The 19,408-nt window shown below is 40.6% G+C and overlaps 3 protein-coding genes across 10 annotated transcripts in view; 2 read left to right on the top strand and 1 right to left on the bottom strand.

Annotated features, from left to right (window-relative positions):
• Positions 1–10,079, top strand: part of LOC118425774 (2-methoxy-6-polyprenyl-1,4-benzoquinol methylase, mitochondrial-like) — an 11,102-nt gene extending 1,023 nt beyond the window's left edge. For both annotated transcript variants that reach the window (XM_035834852.1, XM_035834851.1), the window contains exons 2-7: positions 524–673; positions 6,033–6,317; positions 6,870–6,976; positions 7,771–7,859; positions 8,743–8,854; positions 9,689–10,079. In XM_035834852.1, coding sequence (XP_035690745.1) covers positions 565–673; positions 6,033–6,317; positions 6,870–6,976; positions 7,771–7,859; positions 8,743–8,854; positions 9,689–9,790 — 804 coding nt within the window. In that variant the 5' untranslated portion in view covers positions 524–564 and the 3' untranslated portion in view covers positions 9,791–10,079. The remainder of the gene's footprint in view (positions 1–523; positions 674–6,032; positions 6,318–6,869; positions 6,977–7,770; positions 7,860–8,742; positions 8,855–9,688) is intronic.
• LOC118425777 (dynein light chain 2, cytoplasmic) lies at positions 9,970–12,504 on the bottom strand. The gene is made up of 2 exons (XM_035834856.1): positions 12,333–12,504; positions 9,970–10,660 (listed from the first exon to the last, which is right to left on the bottom strand). Exon 2 carries the CDS (start codon positions 10,650–10,652, stop codon positions 10,383–10,385), a length of 270 nt encoding a protein of 89 aa, XP_035690749.1. The 5' UTR covers positions 10,653–10,660; positions 12,333–12,504; the 3' UTR covers positions 9,970–10,382.
• A 212-nt stretch (positions 12,505–12,716) lies between these two features.
• The window catches only part of LOC118425773 (serine/arginine-rich splicing factor 1B-like), a 12,891-nt gene continuing 6,199 nt past the window's right edge, over positions 12,717–19,408 (top strand). For 2 of the 7 annotated variants that reach the window (XM_035834843.1, XM_035834848.1), the window contains exons 1-2: positions 12,721–13,324; positions 18,395–18,552. In XM_035834843.1, the coding sequence (XP_035690736.1) occupies positions 12,786–13,324; positions 18,395–18,552 (697 nt within the window). In that variant the 5' untranslated portion in view covers positions 12,721–12,785. Of the gene's footprint in view, positions 13,325–18,394; positions 18,553–19,408 lie in introns of all 7 variants that reach the window. The other 5 variants (XM_035834847.1, XM_035834844.1, XM_035834849.1 and 2 more) reach the window with 5 other exon arrangements.

A 19,408-nucleotide genomic window follows, 5' to 3' on the forward strand; every position in this document is an offset into this window, starting at 1 on the left:
CACCGGCTAGTATGAAGAGAACGTTTTAGAGAAAGTTGATTGTACATTGTGTTCATGTGCTTTATATTAGATTTTGTTCTTACATGTATTATTTAAGCTGCGTATTAGTAGAAAGATGGAGATAATGTAACATTGCATGGGAAGACTCCTGTGAGAATTTGCTCTTATGCAATTTACACCAACATAGATTAAGTTCTCAAAATGGTAAGAAGTAGTGATTATGTCAAAGTGTCAACAACAACAACACTAAAGTGTCTGTACATTTCTCCTTAAGATACTGGTGAAAACTGCATGAGCATACCATTTACTACGATTTAGAGATAATCCGTGGTAAGTCCGAGAGTGCAGACATGCTAGTGCGTTCTTGTCCGTTAACAGTGGGCCACAGTCAGTGGCACGTGATCAAATGCTCACAGGGCCTATGGAGTGAGTTTACCCATGCCTCAAACACTAATATACTAAAGTATATGCTTTCATCTTTAGTACAGTATGTAACATGATATATATTTCTGTATGTTGACAGTTCATGAGGTGTTCTCCAACGTGGCCTCCAAGTATGATGTGATGAATGATGCGATGAGCCTGGGTGTCCATCGGCTGTGGAAGGACAGGTTCATGCAGGTGTTAGACCCACTACCTGGCACCAGACTACTGGATGTGGCAGGGGGAACAGGTAAGGCAGGTCTCAAAATACCACCTGCATATGCAGGTTAGTGCAGGTGAGATTGGAGCTGTGCAGGTATTTCTCGTGTCTACCTGCACCTAACCTGCACTGGTCCATGTACTGGGTTTTATACATGAGTGTCCTATGATGTAAGTGTATGTGGATTGTTATTAGCTGTATTGAATGTAACTACGTATAAAGTATAATATAAAAGAAAAAAATAGCGATGGTTCCTGAAAAATTTTAGTAATACTATGATCCATACTTCCTTAATTCAGAGTGGTGCAGGTAAAATTCGTCTGGTGCATATAATCATACATTTATGTATAAAACTCAGTACAGTGCAGGTTAGGTTCAGGTAGACATCAGAAATACTTGCACAGCTCCAATTTTACCTGCACTAACCTGCATATGCAGGTGGTATTTCGAGGGAGGGTCTTTTTAGCGAATGCCCACAAATGCCCACTCTAGAGAAGTCCGCGCTGCACGAATCTCATTTTTTTTGCTTGGAATATGTCCACGTTGTGCTCCCATGTATTAAACCTGAGTTTCAAGTCAATCCATTGACCCGAAGTGACATAAATCAAAGTTTTCGATTCTCGATGGTCTTTTTAGCGAACGCCCAGCAAATTGTCTTTTTAGCGAATGCCCACTATATCCACAAAAATATCGGCCGTCGCGCAACGACACCTAAACCTACCGCCACAATCATGTTCAAGATGGTGTCCCATTGATGTGTACGGAGTTTCCGTGCTTTACAAGCATTTTAAGTCCCTGTTTTTGGTCAAAATGTACGGCGCCGATACTACCATACATTAACAATAGCAATCCAAAATGGCGGGCACTAGTCATGTGACCTCCTTGCGGGACTGTTCTATAAGTATCGCGGGAGGGACTGTTGTAGCATAGCTTATCATACAACCATTTTAGAGTGAATTCTGAACAAGATTTTCAATTCATAGTGCTATCATCTGACTGATATTTACATTGTGGTCCTTTTTTCTGTGCTATTATTACCCAGGTTTGAGGAACTTATGCAAATATGGATATTGATTCACCTCAGTGCCCAATTAATGTACAAAAGGCTCAGACACATTAGTGTTATAAACCTGACTAGGGGCAAGTAACCAATACTAGAAAAACATAGCTATTTATTATTAACAATACTATTTAAATTATAATAATAACTCTTCACCAAACTGGACTTTTCTTATCTTTATTTATCACAGTATCATTGTTACAATGAGGATTTGATTAGATGAGTATCTGTTACAGTGTGTACAAACTTATTTCAAATACAAAATGTATTTCATTTCACTTCCTAAATATTTTTAAAGTATTGGAAGAAGTTGACACATAAACAATATTAATTGCATTATTTGTGTGCAGTAAAATGTGACCACATGCTATCAATAGCCTGATAAAATGTTGGAACATGGCACAAGCGGGCCGGCTCCTCTTCTGAGTACAGAAAGGAAATGTTTTATAACATTTAGTTATGACGTAGAAAATTTCAATTGTAAAATGTACCTTTATTAACATTTACAAACAATTTTTTTTTCTCTTCTTAATAAATGACAACAATACAGGTAAGTAAGGTGTGTTCCCTTTTATACAGGCCAGGTAAGGCGAACACTCTACCCACTAGGCCATTGCACCGGCTTACTTTTTAACAGGTAAGACGCCGTACAGGTAAGTAAGGTGTGTTTCCTTTTATAGCAGACCAGGTAAGACACCGTACAGGTGAGTAAGGTGTGTTTCCTTGACTACAGACTAGGTAAGACACCTTACAGGTGAGTAACGTGTATTTCCTTTCATTACAGACCAGGTAAGACACCGTACAGGTGAATAACGTGTATTTCCTTTCATTACAGACCAGGTAAGACACCGTACAGGTGAGTAAGGTGTGTTTCCTTGACTACAGGCCAGGTAAGACACCATACAGGTGAGTAAGGTGTGTTTCCTTTTATAACAGACCAGGTAAGACACCGTACAGGTGAGTAAGGTGTGTTTCCTTGACTTCAGGCCAGGTAAGACACCATACAGGTAAGTAAGGTGTGTTTCCTTTGATTACAGACCAGGTAAGACACCGCACAGGTGAGTAAGGTGTCTTTCCTTTGCCTATAGACCAGATAGGGCATTATACAGGCAAGTAAGGTGTTTTTCTCACCTGTATAATACCTATCTGGTCTATAGGCAAAGGAAAGACGCCTTACTCACCTGTCACCTGTATAATGGCCTATATGGTAGTATATAGGCAAAGGAAAGTTGCTTTACTCACCTGTATAATACCCTATCTGGTCTATAGGCAAATCAAAGACATCTTACTTACCTGTCTAATGGCCTATCTGGTCTATAGGCAAAGGAAAGACACCTTACTCACCTGTATAATGGCCTATCTGGTATATAGGCAAGGGAAAGACACCTTACTTACCTGTATAATGCCCCATCTGGTATATAGGCAAAGGAAAGTTACTTTACTCACCTGCATAATACCCTATCTGGTCTACAGGCAAAGGAAAGACGCCTTACTCACAAAGGAAAGACGCCTTACTCGCCTGTGTAATACCCTATCTGGTCTATAGGCAAAGGAAACACACCTTACTCACCTGTGCGGTGTCTTACCTGGTCTGTAATGAAAGGAAATACACGTTACTCACCTGTATGGTGTCTTACCTGGTCTGTAATCAAAGGAAATACACGTTACTCACCTGTACGGTGTCTTACCTAGTCTGTAGTCAAGGAAACACACCTTACTCACCTGTACGGTGTCTTACCTGGTCTGTAATGAAAGGAAATACACATTACTCACCTGTATGGTGTCTTACCTGGTCTGTACTGAAAGGAAATACACGTTACTCACCTGTACGGCGTCTTACCTAGTCTGTAGTCAAGGAAACACACCTTACTCACCTGTACGGTGTCTTACCTGGTCTGCTATAAAAGGAAACACACCTTACTTACCTGTACGGCGTCTTACCTGGCCTGTTATAAAAGGAAACACACCTTACTTACCTGTATTGTTGTCATTTATTAAGAAGAGAAAAAACAATTTGTTTGTAAATGTTAATAAAGGTACATTTTACAGTTGAAATTTTCTACGTCATAACTAAATATTATAAAACATTTCCTTTCTGTACTCAGAAGAGGAGCCCGCTCGTGCCATGTTCCAACATTTTATTAGGCTATTAATAGCATGTGGTCACATTTTTCTGCACACAAATAATGCAATTTATATTGTTTATGTGTCAACTTCTTCCAATACTGTGAAATGAAATACATTTTTGTATTTGAAATAAGTTTGTACACACTGTAACAGATACTCATCTAATCAAATCCTCATTGTAACAATGTTTCTGTGATAAATAAAAGTCCAGTTTGGTGAAGAGTTATTATTATAATGTAAATAGTATTGTTAATAATAAATAGCTATGTTTTTTCTAGTATTGGTTACCTGCCCCTAGTCAGGTTTATAACACTAATGTGTCTGAGCCTTTTGTACATTAATTGGGCACTGAGGTGAATCAATATCCATGTTTGCACTAAGTTCCTCAAACCTGGGTAATAATAGCACAGAAAAAAGGACCACAATGTAAATATCAGTCAGATGATAGCACTATGAATTGAAAATCTTGTTCAGAATTCACTCTAAAATGGTTGTATGATAAGCTTTGCTACAACAGTCCCTCCCGCGATACTTATAGGACAGTCCCGCAAGGAGGTCACATGACTAGTGCCCGCCATTTTAAATTAATTAATCGTTAATGTATGGTAGTATCGGCGCCGTACATTTTGACCAAAAACAGGGACTTAAAATGCTTGTAAAGCACGGAAACTCCGTACACATCAATGGGACACCATCTTGAACATGTTTGTGGCGGTAGGTTTAGGTGTCGTTGCGCGACGGCCGATATTTTTGTGGATATAGTGGGCATTCCCTAAAAAGACATTTTGCTGGGCGTTCGCTAAAAAGACCATCGAGAATCGAAAACTTTGGTTTATGTCACTTCGGGTCAATGGATTGACTTGAAACTCAGGATTAATACATGGGAGCACAACGTGGACATATTCCTAGCAAAAAAAATGAGATTCGTGCAGCGCGGACTTCTCTAGAGTGGGCGTTTGTGGGCATTCGCTAAAAAGACCATGCGGTATTTCGAGCCCTGAAGAATTTGCCTAGAAAGGTAGTTTGCCTTGGAAGGAGGCGGGGTGAAACTTCTTCCAGAGTAAACTACCTTTCCAGGCAAACTCCTTTTCCCGGCATTAGAATCTAGAGAACCATAGCCGACTTTGAAGCTAGCTAGTCGGCGCCCCCTATCCCCATAAAATCAAAGCCAGCCCTGCTCAATGTCTGCAAAGGAGGCTACTTCAAGTATATGTAATGTATGGCATCAACTTCAGTGTTCTCTCAGGAATTTTTTCTAGCATAGGTGCCATCTTAGCACGGCAAGCCATGTGCAGGCATGAGCATTGTATTGGTGTCTGGAGTGATCCTCTTCCTGCAAAGTGTTAAATTTTGACCCTCAGAAGCACTATTTTCTGCATTTTGAGGGCCAAATTTTGTCAGATTAATCCATCATTTGTTACCTTTTGTACACAACAATACAAAAGCCCAAAGAACCAAATCACAGTGAAGGGGATAAAAATCACAGCATAGGGGACCCCTACGCTCAACTGCGCTGGAGAGAACCCTGAATTTGTTCAAGTTGTTGTCTTTATGCTGCTTTTCTACATCTTTTATGTGATTGTGTTTCTCCAGCTTGCTTTGAAGGACTTTTGTGCTTGTTACATGTATGTAGTAGAAAAATAGCATTGGCCTATAGTATGAAGACAACAAAAACATCTCATTTAGTACTGCTTAATGAATGAATTTGTCCAAAAATTATTGTCAATACTCTCTGACTATACTTTGAAAGCAATACCACACACTCAAATTTACACTGAATTGCCAAAGCACTTCTGGATCTGTTTGAATGAAGTTCATGAAGTTTTTTGTTGTTTTTGATAAGTTACAGGATACTACTACTTACATACTCAAGTGCAGTGCCACACTGTCCCTGTCTTTATTTTAAAGTCTTTTTTTTTAAAGGAACAACTATCATATCTGATTGTCATTTCCATCCTCCTACGCAGGGACATCAGACAAAAAAACCGCCTGTCTTGATGTACCCTGCTTTTTCAACCGTCACCCTTAGTTCCTGACCTCCCTGCTTATAGATATTAATGAGCTTACCCTTATACAGGCAAGACCCCTTTCGAAAACTGAAAGGCCTATTCTCTGATTGGCTGACAGCTGGTTTGGGGGGGACGTCCACAGGAACATTTCTAAACATCAAGATTTCATACATGATATCATATTTGGTTACAGGTGACATAGCTTTTAGATTCATAAATTGGATAAAGGAGAAGGAACTGCAGCAGAAGAAGGCTAGTCCAGGAGCAGAGTTCAGACTGAATCCGCTGGAAACAGATGATTCGGAGAGTGCCCCGGATCTAGAGTTCCCCTCTGCTGAGGACTATCTGTACAGTGAGCAGAGAGAAGACACCACGGGAACGGACGATAGAAAAGACTCAAAAGTGATCATTTGTGACATTAACCAGTCCATGTTGGAAGTAGGGAAGGAAAGAGCCAAGAAGTTGGGCTTAGAAGATGGTGAGTCAATCTTTTGTGTGATTTCTACTTCATTTTGTCAGGTTTTAAACTTCTCTTTTTTGTTACCACCAACTGATATTCTGTATGTACATTTCCAGTCCAACATTGCCGATAAGGAGTGAATAGCTCTTATGATTATGTATTCCCTGTTTTTTCTGGTGTGTCCTTTTTCTTTATTCTGTAAGTAACCAATCATCAATTACAGCTTAGGTTAGATAGTAGCTGTTTATGTAAATCTGAAGAATTTTTTTTACCTTTTTTTCTGTCGCACAATACCATATAGGGCAGGCCTAATGTTATATTACAATGATATTAATGACCAGGTCCAAAAGCCAAGCACACAATATACAATAGGGCACAGTTTATGGTTTTGTACTGTGTGTGAGTAACTTGACTAAAGACTATAGGGGTAAAAATTTCCCAATTTTTTTGGGTGAAAATTTGGCCTTTCCAGTTAACATAGTAATTTCTTTAAGACAGTTGTTGTAACATTGCTTGGATCTTTTAAGTTCTCAAAACGTACTCTCTGTGTTTACATGTTCTCCTCCCCAGATGTTGTCTGGGTGACAGGTAATGCAGAGGAGCTTCCCTTCCCTGATAACTCTGTAGATGCCTACACCATCGCATTCGGCATCAGGAACGTTACACACATAGAAAAGGTAATCCAAGTTTCCCTTTTTCTTTACTAGGTTAACGCATTAGTTTCTCTTTGTTGCCTAAGGTATAGACATTTCTGAAATTAATATATCCAGCAATAAGAGGATGTAGATATAAATGTGTCATTTTAATATTATTTAAGTGTTGAGTTAAGCTTAAAAGAATTAGACAGCCACTTACTGCATAAATGTTAAATTTATGTGGTGGTTTAACATTTTTGGCAGTGACCACTGTACTGGGACAATGTTTGTGTCTTTTGCCCACATAACCCCTTGTTTCAGCCTCGAATTCTCCATTTTCTCCCTACATGAAATTAAATCCCCACCTACTAAAAGGCATTTACAGCATGATGAATAAGTATATCATCTGAATGTTGAGTTTTGCCAAAAAAAACAAACATTTTGAATACAGAGACATTCCTGCTCTTTTTAATGCTTGGAAATCCAGACCACTCATCTGTAGTACTGTAAATGCAGAAACTTTTGCGGTGGTTTAATGTTCGCAGTTTTCACGGTGGCAGCTTCACTGCAAACTTAAAACCATCGCAAACATTTTCCATGGCAGTAAGAGACTACAGTGCATGGTGCTATTGCGAACTTAAAACCACTGCAAAAAGTCCTTGTTCCTGCTACCGCAAAATTAGATCCCCACAAACTTAAATGCATTTACAGTATCTCATCTACAACAGGTTATTTCTCTTCTGATCTGTGTTTTCATTTCTGCTCTAACATTTTCCTAAAGAGACTGTAAGCTAACTTGATTTTGACTGTGTCTCCTGTTGTGTTCCTGTCCCCAGGTGTTGTGTGAAGCCTACAGAGTGCTGACACCAGGGGGCAGGTTCCTGTGTCTGGAGTTCAGTCAGGTGTCCAACCCTCTCCTCAGCAGGTCAGCAAGTCACTACTTACAGAGAGCTATACATATACATACACATACATACTATGGGTGGGTACGGTGTACCGTTACAAAACCATTTTTCATGTTGGATCTGTCCAGAATAACTGAACCTGAAAAAAATCAGTGGACCGGATGTTGGACCGATTTGAAAATGAATAGATTATACCAGCAGCCGTTCACTTATTTTCAGGCTTACAGATTATCATTAAGAAAAGAACAAGTCAAGAGTAGAGGAGATTTGGAAGTCATTTTTACAGGCGTCTACAATCAAACTCTAAAACAATGGCAGTTAGTGTTGTTTACATTAGTCGGATAGGATTTTAAAATGGCAATGGACAGCGGATACCCCAACAAACAGAATCCTAGCGACATGGATCATTGTTTTGAGTATCGCCTTCTCACAAGTTTATATGTACAGAGACACATGATATCTTTAGCTATGCATACATCCAATATCAAGTTGAAGGATAGGGCTTCTGAAATGACTCCCTTGACAAAACCTTTCTGCCAGCCTTGTTAGCTTCTGGCAGGCTAGCCCCTTTACAATAAGACCAATCCTAACTGTCCATCACAATTACAGCTTAACCAATGACAGCATAGCAATTAGCTGTTCAACCAATGAGAGAGAGCCTACATGTCTGGCACATATTTGCATTTTTCACTGCTATGTTTCACTGAGGTGAATTTTTGTTGCTATGTTTCACTATGGATCAGTCGATAAATAAATGACTTTCGAAATCTAAGGTGACTTGTCTTGTACGTTCTATATCAATAGTGGGTTTTGCGGTAGAAGTTTGAATATTGATTTTAGTGGCCATGTTCAAAAGAGCACCTCCACACAGTCTGACAGTAAATCAATATAATGTTCCCACAGTGTGTATGACCTCTACTCTTTCCAAGTGATCCCGGTCCTGGGAGAGTTGATAGCATCAGACTGGAAGTCCTATCAGTACCTGGTAGAGAGCATTAGGAAGTTCCCAAACCAGGTGAGAACTGTGTTGTAAATATGAATGTCCTATCAGTACCTGGTAGAGAGCATAAGGAAGTTCCCTAACCAGGTGAGAACTGTGTTGTTGTAAGTATGAATGTCCTATCACTATCAGTACCTGGTAGAGAGCATAATGAAGTTCCCAAACCAGGTGAGACCTATGTTGTTGTGACCTCTGCATAGACAGGGTGATTTAAGTAATGTCCAAGCAGATGTTGGGTAGAAGATTGTAATGATTTCTGACTACTAGGCTTCTGTAACTGCTGTAGAGTTAAATCTCCAAGCAGACACAAGGATCTGGCTCACACTTTTTTGCCAAACATTTAGCTTTTTTTTCCTATTCTGTTCTGGCTCATACTTTTTTTTTCCAACATTTAGCCTTTTTTTCCTATTCTGTTTTGGCTCATACTTTTTTTGCCCAACATTTAGCCTTTTTTTTTTTACTATTCTCCAAGCAGAGGTTGGGTCATAGGGATTAGCAGTGGTTGGGATTTTTACCGGCTAAAATTCCGGCCACTAACAATCCCCGCTTCCCAACATCTGCTTGGACAACATTTAGTACTGAACTAGAATGTGTGGGTTACTTGTATCTGCATGCTTCGGTATCGACTTGGTTACGAAATAACCCATGGCCACTACCACTACACCCAGATTTGGCACATGGCCAACGTAGTTCCAAGAAGACCAATCTATTGAAATATTATCCGGTCTGGCATTAAGTTTTGGTATACATGATTGTTGAGCACTGTGTGTGTGTGAGATCTGTCATTTTTACAAATTAAAGTGGCGATGTGTTAGAAGGTTTAGCTAATTCTGGTGTTTTGTTTTTCAGGAGGAATTTGCGGAGATGATTCGAGAGGCAGGTTTTCGGATGGTGTCCTATGAGAATTTGACCTCTGGAGTTGCTGCAATTCACAGCGGGTTCAAGATCTGAGTAGTCATCTACTGATTACTGTTACAATCAATGGCCAGAATATCCTATTCATGAAAGTGTTATCTGTTCCTGCTAGAAGATTGGTCATAGAGACAGCTACTGTGTAACACAATCGCTATGTGATTTCTTTGTGATGTCCATGTAATAAATAACTATTGAGCGACAACAACAGCAGAGGGTTTCTTGATATACATATATTTTGTATTTTCAAGTTTACATAGTGACAAATCTAGCGCATCTTGTACCAATACATATAGCCAAGGAATATAACAAGAGTTTTAGTGGAAAATACAAGAATAAGAACAGAAAATAAATATATTTGCTTCTTCTCCGCAAGATGTGATCCTTCTCATGTGTGATCCTGTCTAACGTGGCTGGAAAGATCTGGTAGGTAAATTTGTTCAAAGAAGGCTAATGATAGTTGAGGATAGTCTGATTAGTTTTGGGGGCTTTCATGCAGAGTTCTGGCTACAGGATTGATTGTTGTAAGCTAGTGCCAGCACAGCTGATCAGCCCAGTCCTCATCTTGATTCTCCACTGTGTAGAAGTAGAACCACCACCCCTCACACCCTGCGGTACCCTCAGCAGCTCTCTATCCAGACTTGAAGAGCAGGACGGCCACTTGGCCTAGGTAGAAATAGATGAAGTGCTTGGTCTCGTGTGTGACGTAGCTGCCGAAGTTGCGCCCGACGATGCAATGCCAGGTGGGGTTGTACTTCTTGTCGAACTCCTTCTTGATGAAGGCGGCGATGTCCTTCTCGATGTTGTACTTCTCCAGGGCCTGGGTGGCACAGTCCACAGCATCCTGCTGCATCTCCTCGGACATGTCCGCATTCTTGATCACGGCCTTCCTGTCAGACATGTTTGGTCCTGCAGGGAGCACAATGGAAATGGAGAGTTATTGACCGACCGCGACACTTCACTACTCTTGACTTTCTGCAGTGGTTATGATGTAATAAGCGGTCCTAAGTGCGCATGCCCACCGACATGCATTGAGGGTACTATGTCAAATTTGAAGGCTCGTAACAGGTAAACAGTTGTTGTACAGACTATGCTTTCTACATGTCCAAATTTGTTTTGTTAAAAAGTCTCGGGGGTGTTAACTTTGACATATTATTACCCACAATGCATCTCAGCTGCCAATGCGTCATTTAATCCCTGAACCAGCTTTTTTATGCTTTGTAACAATCAACAGAATAAATCTGACCAAAAAATTGTTTATAAACTAGAACCTGCACCTGTTTCATTTGACCCTAACATGACTTTCGGTACTAGATGACAAATTGTCTGCCAGGTGTATTTTTAACTTGGTGCGCTAATGTATTTTCTTCCCTCTTGAAATTTTTTAAAAGTGTTTTGTGAAACTAGATTTGATGAAAAGTAGCCAGCTGACATCAAAATCAACTTTTACCAAGGAAAAATGCCCTCAGAAATGATCTCAATTCTCAAAATGAAAATTTTGAGAATTGGGACCTGAATAATTGCCTTTGTGACCAGATTAGATTAGTGCTTTAGAGGGATTAAAGAACCAAATGCTAAAGAGTTTATTTTTTCCTGTAAAACCTTAGAGGGTCTGAGAAATGGCACCTGTTATCCCCTTCTGGGGTGGATCACATTACCAGGCCTGGCACCTGTTAGGGACTGTGTCCATTAAAACAGAGTGGGACAAGTGCCACGCACTTCATCATTGGACAGAACAAAAAGCCCTGCCCTACACATCAGCTGTGTGACCATTCATCACAATGTGACCCAAATTTGTAAGGGGAAAAGACCTGGGAGAAACTAGCATCCAAAATATTTTAAACTGGCTGTCGGGGCCACGCCTCCAGAGGATTAAACGCATTGACTTCATCCACTGGTCTATGCTAAGCATGTGATGTGGTACGTTCGCCCTAAGGCGGTAAGATTCTGTTCAAAAGTAATTACCAAATCCTTCCTTTTTTTCTGTTAGCTATCGTTTCCAATATTCCATTTTAAAAGAACTCACATATTTGTGCTAAGCAACAAAGTGTAAGTGGTTGCTATAGTAAATATCATCAAACAAACAAACGAACCCATCGATAAAATAAGTCGTAAAGACCACAGACAATAGCTAAAAGCTTTTGTAATGTGACAGTTAGTGATGCAGTTTGAAAATGGGTAGATATCAAGGAAAAAACTACAGTTGGAGCTAAACGATGTTCATTTTGACTTTTAAACTCGCCAAAAATGAATAGAGTTTTTCTGACTTAACCGAGTTTAGCATAGTGACTTATAAAGCACCAACGGTCTTGGTAAAACTTCTCTGATTTTTCAGTTTAACCGGTTCTGCTTTAAAGACAGGCATAGAGAAATACAGACAAATTTCGGTATTACTATTTGGTTTAAAGTACACTACGTGACTTTTCGAGAATAAACCCAACGCTATAACGTTACGAGTACGAGTACCAGTTACCACCGGCCAAAATCATTCAATGGACTTATAAGCCACGTAAGACATTATCATCATCAATTTTTAAGCTGGCTAGCCTTAATTTTCCACAGGATAGTAGAGGAGACTTACCTTTTTTGCTATGGGTCTTCGAGGTGAAGAAAAGTGTGGGTTGTCACTGTGAGTGTCTTGTTGGGAGTGTCAACTGTTCCCTCGCAACAGACTGCTTAGTTTGCCGCCGTCTGGGGAACTCAAGCGGGACACGAGTTCTGCATCTTTTCAGTGGGGGTCAAAGACTTCTTAAACTTCAAAATTAAGTTTAATGTAGCTACCTTATTTGATCACATTGCTAATTAATACTTTAAACTAGAATATTCTTGACGATTTTGTGTATTTAATGTTTTTATTTTGTTTACCTTGTTAAATAATTGTCACCGAAATCAAAAGTCACCCACTAAGAATTGTGAAAAATGTATTCGTCCAAAGGTACCTGACCCATCTCATTTTTGGTTGGTCAATTTTTTTGGATCAGCTAACGTGTCATTGGTCGAGCTTCTCACTGCGTTTCAGCGCATTATATCACCCATGATGCAACGCGCCATCTTCGTTTACACTCGGGTCCGGCCGCTCGGGAATTTCCGTAAACACCCGAAGGCCGAACTCCCTTCGCGGATGCAACCTGCATTTATAATATGCTCGCCATGCATTCAACCATTATTATGTTCCGAGAGCAGCGGGCAAGAGCAGGCACTCTCCTCGTCCTCCGCTAAATATTTTCCCGTCCATTCCTGGCGATCATCCCTCGCATGTAGGGTTTTACTTCGTTCCAAAGCCATTGTGATCGCAAGGACAAACCGGTACCCGGAACAGGTAATATTTTTTTCACGGCCGGTAGCGAAACAAAGAATCCTGGAGGGGCAGCGTATCGCACCGTCGACCGCGGTGGGTAGTACCAAGATGTCCTTCGCCAACAATGACTGTCGCATCTACGTGGGAAACCTGCCGCCCGACATCAGAGTAAAGGACATAGAAGACATCTTCTACAAGTACGGCAACATCCGGCACATCGACCTGAAAAACAAGCGCGGACCGCCGTTCGCATTCGTAGAATTCGACGATAAGAGGTACGTGCCGGTCCCGCTAGACGGGGAATTACATTGTGTGTTTTCATCATCATATCGAAACGGTGGGCGGAATTTAATGCAAGGCCGCTAGACTCATCGTTTATTATCCTGTGTTTTATTTCTTAGGGTTCCCGTTGATTATATACGTGTCCGAATTGTATTGTGCTCTCTGGTGTCGCAGAATATCGAACAATGCCTCGATCGATAAAACAATACCACGGTAAAAACGTCGAGATAGACAATTTAAAGCATGCCATTTAAATCCATTGTTCAACCGAGAACCTCAAACAAAACGAGAAAACAGCATAATGAAAAAAAAATGAAGCCCTGTATAACAGAGTATTTCATGTGATGGGGAAAATTCAAGCGCATTTGTACATAGCCCCAAAACCAGTTTCTAATGGAGGATGAAACTGCAAGATGAGATGTATTTGTGCTCATTCAGCGCCTCATGTGGGATTACCCTTTCAAAGCGCACCCAATGTTGGATCAACAAGATAGAATGCGGATACTAAGGATCCGGGTTTGCGCCCAAGATCAAGAATTCAAATCATAAAAAGACAAAGAAAACAACCTTAGATACCACTAAGGTTGCCACTACTGGCTTCAATAAAGGAACATTAGCTTATTGATAAACACATTCTTCTTACAAAGACCTGTCGTTGCTAAGCCTCATCAGCATCACCATCATCTTCATCAACCTAATTTTAATCCTTATATTTTGGGAGGCAATAGAAATAGAAGTGCGCGCATAACGTTCAACAAAGAAAGACAGAAACGGCTGATAACAATGGCGAGAGAAAATGTGTTACCGGCGCACCAGATGGGGGCAGATTGTAGGGAATTAAAGGGGTACAAGTGGAGCATTGATGCGATTGCTGGAGATGTATTCCGGATCAGGTGCACCTCACGTGGCAGCTGGCCCCCCATCCCCTGTGCCCCTAGGCGGGTCGTGTGCCGTTGAGGCCGCCCCTTTCCACGACGATTACTCGTTGACCATGCAACGACCAAAAATCGTTGTTCTATGTGTGCTCCTTGTTTAGAATATGATGCGCGATGCAAAAGTATTCAAGACAACAAAACACACGAAATGTAAAAAAAAATATTGTTAAAGTAAAAGGTGGTGTATAAGCAGGTGTACCATGAAAACACAGTTATGTAAATACAAACAATAGCTGATCGATGGTCTGTTTGTACAGATGCAGCTAAATACAGGAGCTTAATTTCCTTTGTTCTTTTATACATCTCCAAACACCGAGTCGACCCGCAATAAGATTTCATAAAACAAGTAGACTGAACAAAAACAATATCTATTTGTACAGATGCGCCTCAATACAAGCTTTCAACATTCACATGCGTTTTGTACAAATCTTCAGACAGAATAAAGGCGGAGCAGATGTTGTATACAACAAAGGGTAATTTTCACCATTTTAGATGAAATGTAATCCATAATGCTGGTGTAATTGCTGAAATTGCAATCCCGAAAGTTTCATCAATTAGGGTGAGACTCTTTTGTGTCACGTAAGCAACCAAATTATCAATTATTAATGCGATAAATCCTCTCTATCAAAACCTAGCTAGGGATACTCGCCTCTCTCTGACAAAGACACGCGTAGAAATACAAATCAGCAAATTGTGATATGCCCTTCTCATGTGTTAAATTCTACCCGATGACATTTAAGGCTATATATTCCTTTGTCTTGAGACAAACGGACGATCCATGCTCCTTTGTTACCGGTAAAATTCAAAACGATGCGTCCACTTGTGCGCCGGTCCCTGAAGGCCAGGGTACTGGACAGGTGCTTCATTAACATAACAATGGGCGCCCGGACCAGCCGCTACAACCGTTATCTCCGGTGTCTATTGTCTACCTTTCTCCTGGGACGTCAGCCTGTGGGATCGGAGGTTTTTTGTTCGGTTGATCAGATTAGAAAACGTTCTCCAAATCCCCTATGCCAACGACAACAGATGCATATACATAGGAGAGCGTTAGCTACACGGAACAAAAGATGGTCAACACAATGCATTTTACAGGATCAAAAATTGTTTCTCCTAAAAATATCGTACATGTAGAATGGAACTCGTTGCATGCCGATAAGTATTGTAGAAATATCCACACTAGATAGCTTTTACAAAAGCTTACAGCTATTAGTACTACTATAAGATGTGCAAAACGGTTAGGTGTCACAGGTCGTTCAAAAGCTCCTCGGTATGATATAACCTATATATTTATGTGGCGCGTATGCTTGCCTACAAAGCTTCTGTGTTACACCAACTCGCGCACGGTTGTACCGGCTGTACAGTTACAGATACAGATACAGATCAAGTATGCACTTAAAAATTGGTGTCCCAGAATCTAGGACCACTGACCCTACAACCCGGGCGATGACCAAACGACAGGTCATCTAAAGTTTGTATCGGAAAAATCATTTATTTTGTCGGGAGGTCGATTTTTAATACTGGACATTCAAGGACACGTACGCGGCCTTGGATTCGAAAGGGGCGTACCTTCCACAAATAAAGATAATGGCAATTGGAATATGGAAAACTTGTGTAAAAATATGACCGAAAAGACAGCAAGACACACGTAGCTAAAACCGTTTTTTTTTTCATCTGTGAAATTCGTCGGGTGGTCTTTTAAACGTTTAGGTCGCAGGGCCTTCGTAGTGAAATCGCCGCCTTAGTAGAATGGAGGAGGGGGGGGGGGGGTAAAGAAAAAGAGTATGGGCTACATTTGACGTAAATTCGTGCCATCACAACACTTGCCACAGAAAGGGATTTGTATCTGAAATATAATGCCTCTACCTGGTATATTTTCCCTCTCAGAAAAATATTCATTGACGTATGTCGGAGCTCTGCATTGCAAGCCGTGGGTTGGGCATATATTGCCTCGACCGAAAACTCCCCGAAGCGTGATATTAAAGTATAGAAATGGCAATCTTGTTTGAGCGTGGGCTGTACGTATTATATCGACATGCGCCAGCTGCATATATGGCCTTATCTTCTTTTCCACGACGTATTCTCCGCATATTGGTATATATCACCAAATTGCCACGTTGCTGAAATATACAGTCAATTTTGGACATAAAACATAGGTATCAAAACATATGTCACAAAACATAGGTATAACTATAAGAATGATGCGTGTTAAATGAATATCAAAGATGATATATTTCTGTTTTACTGACGTCAATTCTGTTTTGAAACGTAAGTTTTCAATGCCATATTTTTCGGCTAGATATGACTGTAAGTCCTGGTAGTGACCATATGTATATTACTAGTATTTTGATATCTTTCTATTATGAGGTCATCGCCCATAAAATTGGAAGAGACGTCGCCAAATTCTGACCTGACTAGCCGCTGTAATTCCCCAACCAGACAACACCGTGTTACGTGCATGGAATAGATAGTTTCACATAAAAGCTTTCTCTGGGCGTCGATCAATGGAAAATTAAAACGAGATCGATCGTCAGTGTCTAATGGGACTAACAGTGAGGTATGGGAGACCTCTGCGATGAAGGTCATTGCGAGGTCACTTCTACCCAAGGGAGTTGTTACAGTCCGTGTAGCTATCTATCGAGTTTTTGCCTGGTATCCATTCTCCACGGGCCGCCAATAAGGGGTGTTATATCGGCCCTGTCTTTATATACTACACAGTGTTAACGTTGTTTTTTTTATATTCCATCTTTCCAGCCGAACTTTCTTAATTTTTATTGCCGGCTTTATTATTATTTCTTATTCTCTCGGACGAATTTTGTGGATAAAGTCAATTTTACATAAGCCTTGCGTGTTGAGGACATACTGTAAATGTTGACATTTTAGCGGTGGTTAAATGTTCGCGGCTTTCGCGGTAACCGCAACAAAACAAAAACAAAACGCGGAAATGTTAGTTCTGTCTCCTGTCCACCTAACCAATGTCCAAACGCTAATCTCTCTCTCTCTCTCTCTCTCTCTCTCTCTCTCTCTCTCTCTGTGTGTGTCAAAAAGAACCTAAGCGACAGAGACGACTACAACCCAATTTCCAAACGCGAATAAAACCAAATTGAAGACGTTATATAATGTCCTTGTTCGAACCAACTGAAAACCACTGCGAACACTTCATTTTTTTTAATTACCGCGAAATGAAATCCGATCGAACTAAAAGACATTTCAAGCAAAGGTCAATTAATGTCATTCGATCTCGTATGCAAGTATGTATGTATAAAATACGTTTGCAGATGTCACATGTCGTTGATTAAGGTGTTATGGGGTTGAGGGACACTCACGCAAAACTTGCTATATGAATTATTAATAACGCCTGGACAGTTGTATCATCAGAAATTCAGGCAAATTGTCAGATGACAGCTTTGGAAGCGATAATGCCTGGTCCCGAGGTGGCAATTTTCATCAGGGTAAAACGCCTGGGAAATTTGGGTACCCTTTCAACCTGCTGAGTCCCATTATCGGACATGTGCAGGGCTGCAGCTTTATTGCAATCCATCAAATCAACATGCCCTTGAGTTAAACCAGAGGAGTTTTTTCCTAACAATTTATATTATGCATTTAGGGGTTGGAGAGTAGCCGACAAGGCCATGTTTTTTGCTCGCTTTCAATTTTTTTTGCGATAAATAGATCGATCTCTTTTTCTTCTTTTTCTCAGTGCTCTGCATATGTATGTATGTGTCTTACTATCTTAGAATTGCATAGTAACGTAAAACATAACGTACATTTGTACTTGCAAAATTTATGTTCTTTGTTTCTTCTCACGTCAATGTTGTTACTTTCTTGTCATTACGTTGATATTGCTTTTATATGCATGCAAGAGGAGAGGGTATATCGACAAGCAATATTGCTTTAGCCCAATTTTTGGAAAATATATACTCAAATGTATTAATGTGAATACAATAGTTGGATAAATTCTATATGCCTTTCAAGTTGATGCATGCAAATAACCTCCTTAGTTGGTTAACCCAAATAATGACCACGCAGTTTTAAGTCGTGAAAAATATTGGAGCACACGCAAGCTCCATGGCCCCTGCATGACGAAAGTGGAAACGTCTGTTCTTGTTTTGTTGTTTGTCTATTTTACAGGGACGCCGAGGACGCCGTGCGCGGCAGGGACGGCTACAATTACGACGGCTACCGGCTGAGGGTGGAGTTCCCCCGCGGGACCAGCCGAGGGGGCTACCGGGGTGGGCGGCGCGTCGGCCAACCGTCTCGGCGCTCCGAATATCGCGTTCTGGTATCAGGTTAGGGTCGAGGATTGTCCGATTGCTTGAAAGCCTGGCATCTCAGTACGTGGGGAAGGTGGAAGATCATGATCTGACATAAGGATCTCTCACATAAGGATCTCTCGCTAGGATCACACTAGTGGACACACATTGTGGATGCCCCAATAGGTAAAGGCAACCGCAATTGTTTGATGTGGTAGTCTGACTACAGTCGAATCCCTTTGGTTTTTACAGTGTCTCTTTAACGTCAGAAAACACATCAATGCCTACATTTCAGCTGGACTCGGCCAAAAAACGGGGCAACCGCTATCTCAGAATCTGAGTGCACTTGATGTCCTCAGGCGTTAAAATCGCTTTCTGCACAAAATACAGGCATTACTGCGAGGTTTCAACACTCTAATGGTTTAAATTGCACTTCAGCTAGGAAAGGAGACGGATAAAAACCCTCGTGACAGCATAAAAGTGCCCATTTGAGGTTATCTAGAGAAGCTATCTTTATGGGAGTTTCTGACGGAACGCTCGACTGTGTTCGATTCTCTCGTTTAGTCTAATCTGCATTCTCACACACAGAGGACCTTGAAACTACGAATATCTCAGATCTTGACCATTGGATTTTTTTCTTATTATAGATTATAGACGTGCATAATGGTCAGTGAGTGCCGTCCGTAGTACCTAGTTACATCGATTTTTAGTAAAAGCAGTATAGCCAAAAATCTGGACCATTGTACATGTATAACGATTGATGTTTTGAGAGGCAAACTATATTTAAGTCAGATATATACTATAGTAGACATACTCCTACGCGCTTAATCTTATAAGTAAAGATTGACAGGACTGATGATATCAAAACCAACAGAACTGGGCAATAATAGCT

This window comes from Branchiostoma floridae, chromosome 11 (genome assembly GCF_000003815.2).
Source record: "Branchiostoma floridae strain S238N-H82 chromosome 11, Bfl_VNyyK, whole genome shotgun sequence".
Taxonomy (NCBI): domain Eukaryota; kingdom Metazoa; phylum Chordata; class Leptocardii; order Amphioxiformes; family Branchiostomatidae; genus Branchiostoma; species Branchiostoma floridae.